Raw genomic sequence first — 14,424 nt, forward strand, 5'->3', positions numbered from 1 at the left:
GGATGCCCCTTTGTCCCATCACAGTGTAAAAAGATTATTAGAAAGATCTCTATATTCTCCCTTTATACATTTTCATACAGGAAAGATAAATATCTTGGTTCCGTGTTAGCCAGTAGAGAGAAAAATATTTAGAATTGAGGGTCCTCAGTGGTTGATACCTTTTAATGGCTAACTGAAAAGATGGTAACAAATTGCAAGCTTTCAAGACTACTCAGGTCTCTTCATCAGGCAAAGACTAAAACAAATTCTGAAGAATCACATATTTATGCACAACATAGCACAGAAAAAAAAACACATGGATAAGACAGGTGACATGAAGCAGAATTACCATGAGTGATAAACAGTTATGTCCATAAATATTGGGCCAGTTCTTAGATAAGGAATGTTTTATTGTCCTCTGATTGGGGTCTGGTTCTGTTGTGATGACCCCTCAGTCTGAGGGGCAAGTTCCTTAGTTGATGTAAAAAGTCATAAATCCATGCGACACATTCATTCCTGCACTAAGGCTGTCAAAGGCCGTCATTAGTTTATATTCCCATACTCTTCTGTCTCTCTTAGATTTGAAGCTACCTTTTAACACAAGTAATTTCATGTCCATAATGTTATGATTTGGGACACAAAAATGTATTGCCACAGGTAGATCCATTCTTTTTTCTCTTATTGTGTGGCAGTGAGAATTCATTCTTGTTCTAATCTTTTCCCCTGTCTCCCCCACATACACAAGGCCGGCCCGAACGTATAGGCGAACTAGGCGGCCGCCTAGGGCGCCGACCCAAAGGGGGCACCAGAGAAAAAATAGAAAAAATTATAAAAAATCTTTTCAAAAGGCAAAAAGTTTTAGGGATGGAAAGAAAAGTGTACATAATTTTTTTTACCATAAATATAAAAGAAAAACCGTTGAGCTTCAATTTACGCATGGAAAGGAGGCGCTAAACTACGGACGTGAGTCGTTTTTTCATCGTCTGCTGACAGGTGTTTGATCCCGCACGTTTATTTTGCTCCTAAGTTTTCAGATGTTGGCAAAGGAAAGCAAACAACCAAAAATGCACACTTAGCACAGACTACACTAAGGGGGCGCCCGAGAGAAAAAAATACGTATATTTCACCCTCTGTCAGGAACAATGGATCTGACTCTGCCTGTGTCCGTGGCCTCAGGAGAGAGAAGCTTCTCAAAACTAAAGCTAATTAAAACATATTTAAGGGCAAATATGACGCAAGAGAGGTTGGTTGGGTTGGCAACAATTTCGATAGAATCTGAGGTTGCTAAACAAATTAATCTCGGAGACTTAGTGTCATCCTTTTCAAAAAAAAGGCAAGGAAGCAAAAATTTTAATTACAGTACCTATGGTCGTTTTTGTTTTGTGTTATTGATTACTTTGTATATATTTGTCCTATACAACTTCTCAGAAGATTAAAGAGTTAGGAGAGAGTTAATTAATCATTGTTGTTGTGGTTTATTTTGCTCCTAAATTTATATCCCAAGTTTTCATCTACTGCGAAGAATAGTAGGGGTGCAACAAAATAGTTTCGCCTAGGGCGCCGTAATCTCTCGGGCCGACCCTGCACATACAGACCCCCCCAGTTGGACATTTAGTACAAATAATTAGGTACACCACATTAGAAGTGTCGCAGCTAAAAGTACCTGGTATCGTTGTAGTCCTGATGTGAATTGGGGATCTTTATCTTGTCCGTGGTCATTATAAATGGACAGGTTTTACATTTTTTCTGATTGCAAGGAACTTTTATGTCTATGAAATTACTTGTGTTAACAGGTAGCTTCAAATCTAAGAGAGACAGAAGAGTATGGGAATATAAACTGATGACAAACTTTGACAGTGTTAGTGCAGGAATGAATGTGTCGCCTGGATTTATGTCTTTTTACATCAACTAAGGAGCTTGTCCCTCAGACTATGAGGGGTCATCACAACAGAACCAGACCCCAATCAGAGGACAATTAAACATTCCTTATCTAAGAACTGGCCCAATATTTATGGACACAACTGTTTATCACTTATGGTAATTCTGCTTCATGTCACCTGTCTTATCCATGTTTTTTTTTTCTGTGCTATGTTGTACATAAATATGTGATTCTTCAGAATTTCTTTTAGTCTTTGCCTGATGAAGAGACCTGTGTAGTCTCAAAAGCTTGCAATTTGTTACCATCTTTTCAGTTAGCCATTAAAAGGTATCAACCACTGAGGACTCTCAATTCTAAATATTTTTACATATTTCAAGATTGTAAAAACATCGCCCCTAAGGGTACCGTCTCACAGTGGCACTTTGGTCGCTACGACGGCACGATCCGTGACGTTCCAGTGATATACTTACGATCTCGCTGTGTCTGACACGCTACTGCGATCAGGAACCCCGCTGAGAATCGTACGTCGTAGCAGATCGTTTGAAACTTTCTTTCGTCATCAAGTGTCCCGCTGTGGCGGCATGATCGCATCGTGTAACAAAGGTGTGCACGATATTCTCCACCTCCTCTGCTGATTCTACATCGCAAATACGTCATGAAATTATCGCTCCAGCGCCGTGCATTGCGAAGTGTGACCGCAGTCTACGACGCTGGAGCGATAATGGAGCGACGCTGGAGCGTCACGGATCGTGCCGTCGTAGAGACCAAAGTGCCACTGTGAGACGGTACCTTAAGTCTTTGTTTTTCCTAATAGAATATCCCAAGTTTGATATTCCAGCCCACTACTTCTGTTAACATCCTTGCTCAAATCTGCACCCGCTTTAGTGCAGATAAGTCTTTTTTATACACTGGAGACCAAAATTGTACCCAGTATTATTTGTGTGGCCATACTAGGGGCTTGTATAGAGGCAAAACTACATTCTTGTCACAAGCATCTATGTCTCCATTATTTTATTTGCCTTGGCAGCAGCTGCCTGACACTGATCCCTAGTTGAGGTTGCCGTCCATCCATACACCTACATTTTTGTCGGTGGCAGTTTTACCCAGTGTTTTACACTTTAGCAAATAATTATTCATTTTATTTCCTCTTCTTGAGTGCAAACCTTACATTTATCTCCATTAAACCTCAATTAACATTTTTCAGCCCAAGCCTCCAAATTGCATAAATCCCTCTGTATTATTAAATTATCATCCTCTTTGTTGATTACCCTGCAGAGTTTAGTATCATCCACGAATATTGTAATTCTACTCTATTTGCCCCTTACAAGGTCATAAATAAATATGTCAAAGAGGGCCCAATACTGACCCCTGTGATACCCCACGGTTAATTATGACTGAATCTGAGTGTGTTCCATTAATAACCACCACTGGTTTCACATCACTGAACCAGTTGTTAACCCAGTTACACATATTAACCCCTAGACCCTATTTTCTCATTTTACATACCAACTTTTTTGGATGGCACCATATCAAATGCCTTTGGAAAGGCATCCACTGTGCTTCCCTGGTCCATTCTGGAACTCACCTCCTCATAGAAGCTGATCAGAATAATTTAATAGGACCGATCCCTCATAAAACCATGTTGATGCTGGAACATTAGGCTATTCTTATTAACGTACTCCAGGAAAGGATCTCTTAGTTAACCCTCAAGGATTTTACCCACAGCCAAGGTTAAACTTACCGGCCTATAACTTTCAGGCTCAAATTTAATCCCCTTTTAGAATATTGGCACCACATTTGCTATTAGCCAGCCCTGTGGTTCAGACCCTGCTATTATGGACTCTGTAAATATTAAAAATAACTGTCTGTCTATCATGGTACTTAATTCCTGCAATACTCGGGAGTGTATGCCTTCTGGGCATAGGAATTTGTCTACTTTTGTGATTTTCAGACAGTGCTGTACTTGCATTAAGTCGGTGACATTTAGTGGAGAATTGAATGATTTGATAAAACTTACAGTTTTGCGTGTTTCTCTGATTTGCAGGAAATGCACCTTTGTATTGTAGACTGGTTGACTCCATAGATTCCCAACCACGTAAATGTTCCCCCAACTGCAATCGTCCAAAACGTATGTCTTCTTAAAGGGTCCACACTAAAGCTTTAATGAGAGATACAGGTTGATTATAGTAGACGTAGAGTTAACACAAAAATATAATAAATACTGTAAATCATATATGGTCATCATGTACCAAATTGAAATATATCAACCTACAAAAATATACATCACCAAAACTAATAGAATAACAAATTATAATCTTTATTGAGTAAATATAAAAAACAAGATAAAGGGGGAGGAGGAAAATTGTCCACAAATTAATTAAAAACAGTAAGTACATCAAAAGTGAGACATACAGGTGCTTCTCACAAAATTAGAATTTCATCAAAAAATTTATTTACAGTATTTCTGTTCTTCAATACAAAAAGTGAAACTCATATACTGTACACTGCGTGCAGAATTATTAGGCAAGTTGTATTTTAGAGGATTATTTTTATTGTTGATCAACAACTATGTTCTCAATCAACCCAAAAGACTCATAAATATCAAAGCTTAATATTTTTGGAAGTTGGAGTGGTTTTTTTTTAGATTTGGCTATCTTTGGAGGATATCTGTTTGTGCAGGTAACTATTACTGTGCAGAATTATTAGGCAACTTAATAAAAACCAAATATATTCCCATCTTACTTGTTTATTTTCACCAGCTAAACCAATATCACTGCACAAAATTTAGAAATAGACATTTCTGACATGCAAAAACAACCCCCCCAAAATTAGTGACCGATATAGCCAACTTTCTTTGACACTCAACAGCCTTCCATCCATAGATTCTGTCAGTTGCTTGATCTGTTTACGATCAACATTGCGTGCAGCAGCCACCACAGCCTCCCAGACACTGTTCCGAGAGGTGGACTGTTTTCCCTCCCTGTAGATCTCACATTTTATGAGGGACCACAGGTTCTCTATGGGGTTCAGATCAGGTGAACAAGGGGGCCATGTCATTATTTTTTCTTCTTTGAGACCTTTACTGGCCAGTCATGCTGGGGGGTAGTTGGAGGCATGTAATGGAGCATTGTCCTGCATGAAAATCATGTTTTATTGAGCGATACCAACTTGTTCCTGTGCCACTGCTTGAAGAAGTTGTCTTCCAGAAGCTGGCAGTAGGTCTGGGAGTTGAGCTTCACTCCATCCTCAACCCAAAAATGTCCCACAAGTTCATCTTTGATGATAGCAGCCCATACCAGTACCCCACCTCCACCTTGCTGGCGTCTGAGTCGGAGTGGAGCTCTCTGTCCTTTACTGATCCAGCCTCTGGCCCATCCATCTGGTTCATCAAGAGTCACTCTCATTTCATCAGTCCATAAAAGCTCTGAAAAGTCAGTCTTAAGATATTTCTTGGCCCAGTCTTGAAATTTTATCTTATGTTTCTTGTTTAAAAGTGGTCGTTTTTCAGCCTTCCTTACCTTGGCCATGTCCCTGAGTATCGCACACCTTGTGCTTTTGTTACTCCAGTAACGTTGCAGCTCTGAAATATGGCAAAACTGGTGCCAAATGGCATCTCGGCAGCTTCACTCTTGATTTTTCTCAATTCATGGGCAGTTGTTTTGCGCCTTTTTTGCCCAACACACTTCTTGCGACCCTGTTGGCCATTTGCCATGAAAAGCTTGATTGTTCGGTGATCACGCTTCAAAAGTTTGGCAATTTCAAGACTGCTGCATCCCTCTGCAAGACATCTCACAATTTTGGACTTTTCAGAGCCCGTCAAATCTCTCTTCTGACCCATTTTGCCAAAGGGAAGGAAGTTGCCTAATAATTAAGCACACCTTATATAGGGTTTTTGATGTCAATAGACAACGCCCCTCCTCATTACAGATATGCACATCACCTGATTTACTTAATTGGTAGTTGGCTCTCCAGCCTGAACAGCTTGGAGTAGGACAACATGTATAAAAAGTATCATGTGATCAAAATACAACTTGCCTAATAATTCTGCACACAGTGTATTATATAGTCATTACAAACAGAGTGATCTAGGCCACGTGTTTATTTCTGTTAATGTTGATGATTATGGCTTACAGCCAAAGAAAAGCCAAATGTCATCTCAGTAAATTAGCGTGAAAATGATTTTAAAATCCAAAATGTTGGCCTACTGAAATGTATGTTCAGTAAATGCACTCAATACTTGGTCGGGGCACCTTTTGGCATCAATTACTGCGGCGTGGCATGGAGGCGATCAGCCTGTGGCACTGCTGAAGTGTTATGAAAGCCCAAGTTACTTTGATAGCAGACTTTAGCTCGTCTGCATTGTTGAGTCTGGTATCGCTCATCTTCCTCTTGACAATACCCTATAGATTCCTATGGGGTTAAGGTCAGGCGAGTTTTCTGGCCCAGCAAGCACAGTGATACTGTTGTTTTTAAACCAGGTCTTGGCAGTGTGGACAGGTGTGAAGTCCTGCTGGAGAATTAAACTTTCATCTCCAAAAAGCTTTGCCAGCAGAGGGAAGCATGAAGTGCTCTAAAATTTCCTGGTAGCCGTCTGCTTGAGGTCTTCACACTAGACCTCAAGCAGCTTGGATTGTGTGCCTCTCCACTCTTCCTCCCTACTCTGGGATCTTGATTTCCAAGGTCTAGTGTGAATATTTCACAATCAGTGAACGTTTGGTGAGCCATGTCATCTGCTGATGTAGGTCCACTGGGTTTTATCAAGACCAAAGTCAGCGCAGCCATCTACCTGGACATTTTAGAGCACTTCATGCTTCCCTCTGCCAAAAAGCTTTTTGGAGAAGGAAATTTAATTCTCCATCAGGACTTGGCACCTGTCCACACTGCCAAAAGTACCAATACATGGTTCAATGACAACAATATCACTGCGCTTGATTGGCCAGTAAACTCGCCTGACCTTAACCCCATAGGAATCTATAGGGTATTGTCAAGAGGAAGATGAGAGACACCAGATCCAACAATGCAGACGAGCTAAAGTCTGCTATCAAAGCAAACTGGCTTCCATAACACCTCAGCAGTGTCACAGGCTGATCGCCTCCATGCCACGCTGCATTGATTCAGTAGTTGATGCAAAAGGAGCCCCAACCAAGTATTGAGTGCATTTACTGAACATACATTTCTGTAGGCCACTTTGGATTTTAAAATATTTTTTCAAGCTGGTTTTATAAATTATTCTAATTTACTGAGATAATGACTTTTGGGTTTTCATTGGCTGTAAGCCATAATCATCAACATTAACAGAAATAAACGCTTGAAATAGATCACTCTGTTTGTAATGACTCTATATAATATACCGATATCCGATACCAATACAAGTCAATGGGACACAAATATCGCAATGTATCCTCTATGGTTCCCAGGGTCTGAAGGAGAGGAAACTCTCCTTCAGTCCCTGGGATCCATATTCATGTGTAAAATAAAGAATAAAAATAAAAAAATATTGATATACTTACCCTCGGACGCGCCCTGGTTGTCACCGCTGCAACCGCCATGGTTCCCTTTCTAAGAATGAGCGCGTTAAGGACCTTCGATGATGTCGCGGCTTGTGATTGGTCGCTGAGCGGTCATGTGACCGCTCACGCAACCAATCACAAGCCGCGACGTCATCGAAGGTCCTTAACGCGCTCATTCTTAGGAACGGAAGCATTGCGGTTGCAGCGGTGACAACCAGGGCGCGTCCGAGGGTAAGTATATCAATATTTTTTATTTTTATTATTTATTTTACACATTAATCTTAATCCCGATACCGATTCCCGATATCACAAAAATATCGGAACTCGGTATCGGAATTCCGATACCGCAAATATCGGGCAATACCCGATACTTGCGGTATCGGAATGCTCAACACTAATGGTCAGGGATAACAGATAAATAAAACACATTGTGTTAAGGTACCGTCACACTGAATGATATCGCTAGCGATCCATGACATTGCAGCGTCCTGGCTAGCGATATCGTTGAGTTTGACAGGCAACAGCGATCAGGATCCTGCTGTGCTATCGTTGGTCGGAGCAGAAAGTCCAGAACTTTATTTCGTCGCTGGACTCCCGCAGACATCGCTGAATCGGCATGTGTGACGCCGATTCAGCGATGTCTTCACTGGTAACCAGGGTAAACATCGGGTTACTAAGCGCATGGCCGCGCTTAGTAACCCGATGTTTACCCTGGTTACCAGCGTAAACGTAAAAAAAACAAACAGTACATACTTACATTCCGATGTCTGTCCTCCGGCGCTGTGCTTCTCTGCACTGTGTAAGCGCCGGCTGGAAAGCAGAGCACAGCGGTGCTTTCCAGCTGGTGCTCACAGTCAGTGCAGGAAGCAGAGCGCCGGGGGACAGACACCGGAATGTAAGTATGTAGTGTTTGTTTTTTTTACGGTTACGCTGGTAACCAGGGTAAACATCGGGTTACTAAGCGCGGCCCTGCGCTTAGTAACCCGATGCTTGCCATGGTTACCAGGGGACTTCACATAGCTCTCCAGCGACTACACAACGACGCTGCAGCGATCGGGATCGTTGTCTAGATCGCTGCAGCGTCGCTAAATGTGACGGTACCTTTAGAGTAAGTACAGACCTTACACCAGGAACAGGCGCACGTTTCGCCGGTGGCTTTCACAAGGGAAATTACATATTGAATACTTATTGTCATACATTATACCTATCATTTTTTATGTATGTGCTGGTTTTGTTTTATTTGCAGACAAATTTCCACTCCCCCTTATCATGTTTTTATATTTGCTCAATAAAGATTATAATTTATTATTCTAATTAGTTTTGGTGATGTATCTGTTTGTAGGTTGATTTATTATAGATGTATTAGAGTCATTAACATAAATTATGGACCCATATTGCACACATAGCTGTATAGTGTATAGTACTTATTTTTCAATACAAGGCCATTAAGTCCATTCATACTTCTCTGTAGTGCTGTTCCGATGACACAACATGGAGCTTCTACACAATCATGAGTCTTGTCTGGTTTTGAATCTACTTGTTTGGGACGTCTGTATGATAATGCATTACACATCTGCTTTAATAATTTCAAGGGAACCTGTCAGGTATTAGTGTCCCAACTGATGTAATCTGTGTTAGGTGGCTGTAATGCAGACTAAATCTATACCTTTATTTTCTGAATCCTTTATTCCATTCCTGTATAATCGCTTTTGCAATTATTGTGCAAATGAGCCCCCTGCACATACATAGGAGAATAATGGCGCCTGTGCGAGATTATTGGCAGAGAAGGCAGGTCACATCATTGCTTACAAATAGCAACAGATTTGATGCCCATAGGATAATTACTCAGCAATGTCCAGACGTGTTCCATTCATAGCAGTTTCCCATACATTGCTTGGTCCTCCATTCTGAATTGTTCCTTCAATGAGAACAGACAAAAACCCGACAACCATAACCACCATCTGGAAGGCATCTGTCCAAACAACAGCCTTTAGTCCTCCCTAGAAGAAAAATCAGAACAGGCACTTACAGTAAATGATAAATTATGGTGACATACATATAGATAAAGTTATAGTAGCTATCTCCTTCACATTTAAATCTAGCTGTAGTAGCAATGCAATGACTCTGTCACAAACAGCTTGTTTGCGCTCTAGATGCCTGCAAAGTGAAAAAATGAAGCAACTTTGCCACAAGTTTTCCATTATTTTGTGTCTACAGCCCTCATACAGACTGCATCTCAATTCTAGATGAGCAGAATGCTTTGCACAACCCCAGTGCATGGCCCACGTTAGTAGTCTGTGGTCATTTGATTTGCTGGCCTGATGATACATCATTTACACAGGTGATGTTTCGCGAGCCTGGCAAATCATAAGCTGAGCCTGGGATCCCCAACGAAAAGGAAATTCAAGCTACTCTTTTCCGAGCCAGCCAATACTGAACTTAACCAAGGATCGAGGTTTTGCAAAGTGATAAGCTCATCTATCGTCTCCATGGAAACTGACCACAAACAATCTCAACACAGTCTGAAGCCATAGTTACTGTCACGGGGTTACCGCAACAGAAAGGAGCCAGAAGACCGCAGCATCTGATTGCTCTACTCCTGCCCTGGAAAGAAGCACTTCACCTTCTTAAATGGTGGTAATTTCTGTTGGCAAAACAGAGGCTAATCGGCCATGTTGGGAGCTCTGGGAATCTGAGCTCTCAGCTGAGCTCAGTTAGCCACTCCCATCCCCTTTATAATCTGGGTCCTCATTTAAACTCATGTCAGATTTGGCTTATGCTGCATGGCTTGGAGGAGAGGTGTTTATATGAGAAGGAGTTTGAAGGAGTTATCTGTGACTGTTCCATGGGTTTGTAAGTGTGATAATTTGTAAGTGTGAAAATTCCCTTCCCCCCTCTTACTTTGGTTTTTGCCTGTCTTCCACTCCCCGTTGCATTCCTCTGTTATATGTGGGTGAATATTTGTATTCCAGGTACTTTCAGCTACCCTTGTTCGTGTTTTGTTGTTCATTGGGTTGGTATACTGTGGTGCACGGTAGCACCCGTCTTCCCTGGGTGGGGGAGAGGACAGACGGAAGGCTGATTCAGGTGATAAGGCAAGGGTAGTGGCCCTGGCATCTTCACCATCAGTAGTATCCCAGGGAACAGGGCGAATTAGGGTGCCCCCTAGTGTTAGAGACAGGGAAGAAGCCACTGGTCCCTGGTCACCTGACAGCTGAGTTCTAACATTAGCTCTGACCATAACAATTTTTTCAGATCCATTATGGATCCTATTTCTGCTCTGACAGGGCAACTGCAGCAGCTCAGTCTGGAGGTGGCAGATTTACGCAAGGTTGTTTTTCAGCACCTTAGTATGTCTGGTGGCGTAATCATGTCACCCAGGCAAACTGTAGTGGACCCCAAGATCGCTTTGCCTGACAGGTTCTCTGTGGTGCATGACAAGTTTGTTGTTTTCAGAGAGGCCTGTAAACTATACTTTAGGTTATGTCCTGTTTCCTCAGGTACAGAGGAGCAACATGTGGGCATAATAAGCTTACTCCTACCGGGGGACCCCCAAGCATGGGCGTTTTCTCTCACATCTGACTCCCAGTCATTTTAGATGGTAGAGGAATTTTTTCTGGCACTGGGCCTTATATATGACAACCCCAACTATGTCTCCTTGGCTGAGTCCACACTGCACCAATTTCAGCAAGGAGACCGGGCGGCAAGGAGTATTGCTCTGAGTTTCAGAGGAGGACACTAAGTGGAATGACCCCGCACTCCTTAGCTAGTTCTGTGAGGGGTTTACAGTAAGGGTGAAGGATGCTTTAGCCCTGTATGAGACTCCACTCTCCCTTGAGGCAGCCATGTCTCTGGCAATTTGGGTTTATCCACTGTCTTCACCAGAGAAATAGGAAGATGCCCGGGGGCTAAGGGAGATCAGGGCTGAGCTATCTGAGGAACCCATGCAAACAAGTGCATCAACTCACCCTGGAAAACTGTCCGTTGGTCGGCAAAAAGTGGAAATGTGTTTTTACTGTGGTAAAAAAGGCCATTTCGTGGGCACGTGTCCTTCCCGACCTCACAGTAAAGAGCCTCCAGAAAACTAAGTGGCCTGGGTTGCAAGGAGGCTAGCAACCCAGGTGAATTTATCACCTCCATGAGTAGGACACAGTTTTTTCTGCCAGCTGAAATTCACCTGGGTAAAATTAAGGCAGATGTGTCTGCATTTCTGAACTGTGGGGTTTAACTTGATCGGCGCTAGGTTCGTCCAGGTCCGAGGCCTCAATCCTCATACTCTGTCCAGACCTCTACCCATAATCGCCATCGATTCCACCCCTTTGAGACAGGGGTATTTTACTCAAGTCATCCAAGGTTTACATTTTCAGGTAGGGGCCATACACTCTTAAATAATAAACTGTTAAGTGTTGGAGGGTCTGCGCTCATCTGTGGTTCTTGGACTTCCTTGGCTAACTTTGCACAATCCCATAGTAGATTGACAGTCTCAGGAAGTGGTAAAGTGGAATGAGTGTTGTCAAGGACACTGCTTGGGTACCTGTCTTGCTAGGGTGGATACCCAGTCTAACTGCCACAATTGGAACATTTTCTAGATGTGCCTTCTGTGGGGCAGCTGAAAGCTGATGTTTATAGCCTGGGGGGCAATATCCATAGCCCCTTCCAAGGCTGTTAATATCAGCCCACAGCTGTCTTCATACTCTTTGCTGGATATTAATTATAAAGGGACTCTAAGTCATTTTTTGGGGGGTCCCCTGTTTTAATAGCCACTAAGAGCTAAGTATACAGTTGTGAGCTGATATTAATAGCCTGGAAAGCTCCATGGGTATTACCACCTTCCCAGGCTATAAACATCTACCCCAGCCATTGGTTTTCCCTTTGCTGGGTAAAAAAATAATGCAGGAGCCCACAACATTTTTTTCAGATAAATTATCTTTTATTAATTAAATACATGTATAGTATGCTGCACACACTGTAATAATTGTATATGTCACTGACATCTACATATATCTACCTATTCTATGTGTATTTACTATATGTATGTATTTACTATATGTAATCCATCTATTCTATGCTGTCAGCTCCTGCTGTGATTTTACACTATGTGCCTGCTGAATTTCTGGCTTTTCTTCTATGTATGTATATGTGTGTGTGTCACTGACATCTATATAGCTACATATCCTATGTGCATATATCTATTCTGTCTATTCTATTCTTACCTGTCACTCTGTGATTTTACTGAATTGGCGGCTTTTATTATATCTATCTATCTATCTATCTATCTATCTATCTATCTATCTATCTATCTATCTATCTATCGTGCCCCAGGGTTCTGGTCATCACAGTGACGTTGCTTTCCTTACGGGGAGAGTGATGTTATATTTGGAAGCGATGAAGGATATCTTATATCAGGTAATCACCATACACACAACATGTTCACACTCCAGGCCACAAGGGGGAGCATTTGATCCTATTTTTAGGTGACTCCCCGGCATATGTATATATATTGTGGTTTGGAGGGAAGTTAGTGGGATTCTGTCAGAGGACAGAGGAGAGATCAGTCAGACACAGAATGTCGGAAGGACTGAAGGAGCCGTGTAGCCAGAGTTGCTACAGCTCCTAAAGAAAGAGAATTAAGTAGAAAGGACAGCTTGTGGAAAGTGTGCAGGAGAGCGAAGCACAGGAGAGTGATATCAGGGGAGACCAGCTGTGAACGAACTGCCTCTCTCTGAAGTACTGATCACCGGTAACCAGAATACTGAGGTTGTAAGGGACTCTACAGCTGAGATCGGCAGGACAGCTTAACTGCAAGTTACCTGTCCGCCACACACACCTGAAGACACAGTAACACATAGAGCCCGGGGTATGCTACAGTCCCTGTAAAAAGGCTCTAGTTACCTGTCATACATGTATTGTCCTATCCTATATGGGGGACTGTTGTGAATTCTGTGGCCAAGCTCCCTCCTGTGGTCGTGAGTGGTACTGCGGCTGGTTCTGTGTATAAGTTTCCTTTGGTGGATGAGAGTGGTACTGCGGCTTCTGAGTTTCCTTCCTCAGGTGATGAGGTTAAGTCATTAGGTGCTGCTCTATTTAACTCCACCTGGTGCTTTGATCCTGGCCTCCAGTCAATGTTCTAGTATTGGTCTTGCTTCCTCCTGGATCGTTCCTGTGGCCTCTCTATCCTGCATAAGCTAAGTTCTGCTTGTGTTGTTTTGGTTTGCTATATTTTCTGTCCAGCTTGCTATATTGGTTTTTTCTTGCTTGCTGGAAGCTCTGAGACGCAGAGGGAGCACCTCCGTACCGTTAGTCGGTGCGGAGGGTCTTTTTGCCCCTCTGCGTGGTTGTTTGTAGGTTTTTGTGTTGACCGCAAAGCTATCTTTCCTATCCTCGGTCTATTCAGTAAGTCGGGCCTCACTTTGCTAAATCTATTTCATCTCTGTGTTTGTATTTCATCTTTACTCACAGTCATTATATGTGGGGGGCTGCCTTTTTCTTTGGGGAATTTCTCTGAGGCAAGGTAGGCTATTTTTTCTATCTTCAGGGCTAGTTAGTTTCTCAGGCTGTGCCGAGTTGCATAGGGAGCGTTAGGCGCAATCCACGGCTACCTCTAGTGTGGTGTGTTAGGATTAGGGATTGCGGTCAGTAGAGTTTCCACGTCTCAGAGCTTGTCCTATGTTTTTGGTAAATGTCAGGTCACCTTGTGTGCTCTGAACTTCAAGGTCCATTGTGGTTCTGAATTACCTGTTCATAACAGTACTGGAGGCCCAAAGTACTAATGCTTCTCAATAGAGGGAAAAGAGAAGTTCTGAGACCATTTTTTTTTCTTTGCACTGTGATCTGTCTTTCTTTTCCCCTTTACATCAGGGTGGTTCAGAACACAGGTGTGGACATGGATATTCAGGGTCTGTCCTCTTTGATGGATAATCTCACTATAAGAGTACAGAACATTCAAGATTTAGTGGTTCAGAATCCTATGTTAGAACCTAAAATTCCTATTCCTGAGTTATTTTCTGGAGATAGAGCTAAGTTTTTGAATTTTAAAAATAATTGTAAACTGTTTCT

General features: G+C 42.3%; 1 protein-coding gene across 2 annotated transcripts in view; it reads right to left on the reverse strand.

The window, feature by feature from the left end:
- SLC5A12 (solute carrier family 5 member 12) overlaps window positions 1–14,424 on the reverse strand; it is a 173,536-nt gene that overhangs the window by 61,891 nt on the left and 97,221 nt on the right. For both annotated transcript variants that reach the window (XM_069738367.1, XM_069738366.1), the window contains exons 5-6: window positions 9,214–9,368; window positions 3,876–4,016 (exon numbers count right to left, since the gene is read on the reverse strand). In XM_069738367.1, the coding sequence (XP_069594468.1) occupies window positions 3,876–4,016; window positions 9,214–9,368 (296 nt within the window). The remainder of the gene's footprint in view (window positions 1–3,875; window positions 4,017–9,213; window positions 9,369–14,424) is intronic.

The sequence above is a fragment of the Ranitomeya imitator genome, chromosome 9 (genome assembly GCF_032444005.1).
Source record: "Ranitomeya imitator isolate aRanImi1 chromosome 9, aRanImi1.pri, whole genome shotgun sequence".
In the NCBI taxonomy this organism is placed as follows: domain Eukaryota; kingdom Metazoa; phylum Chordata; class Amphibia; order Anura; family Dendrobatidae; genus Ranitomeya; species Ranitomeya imitator.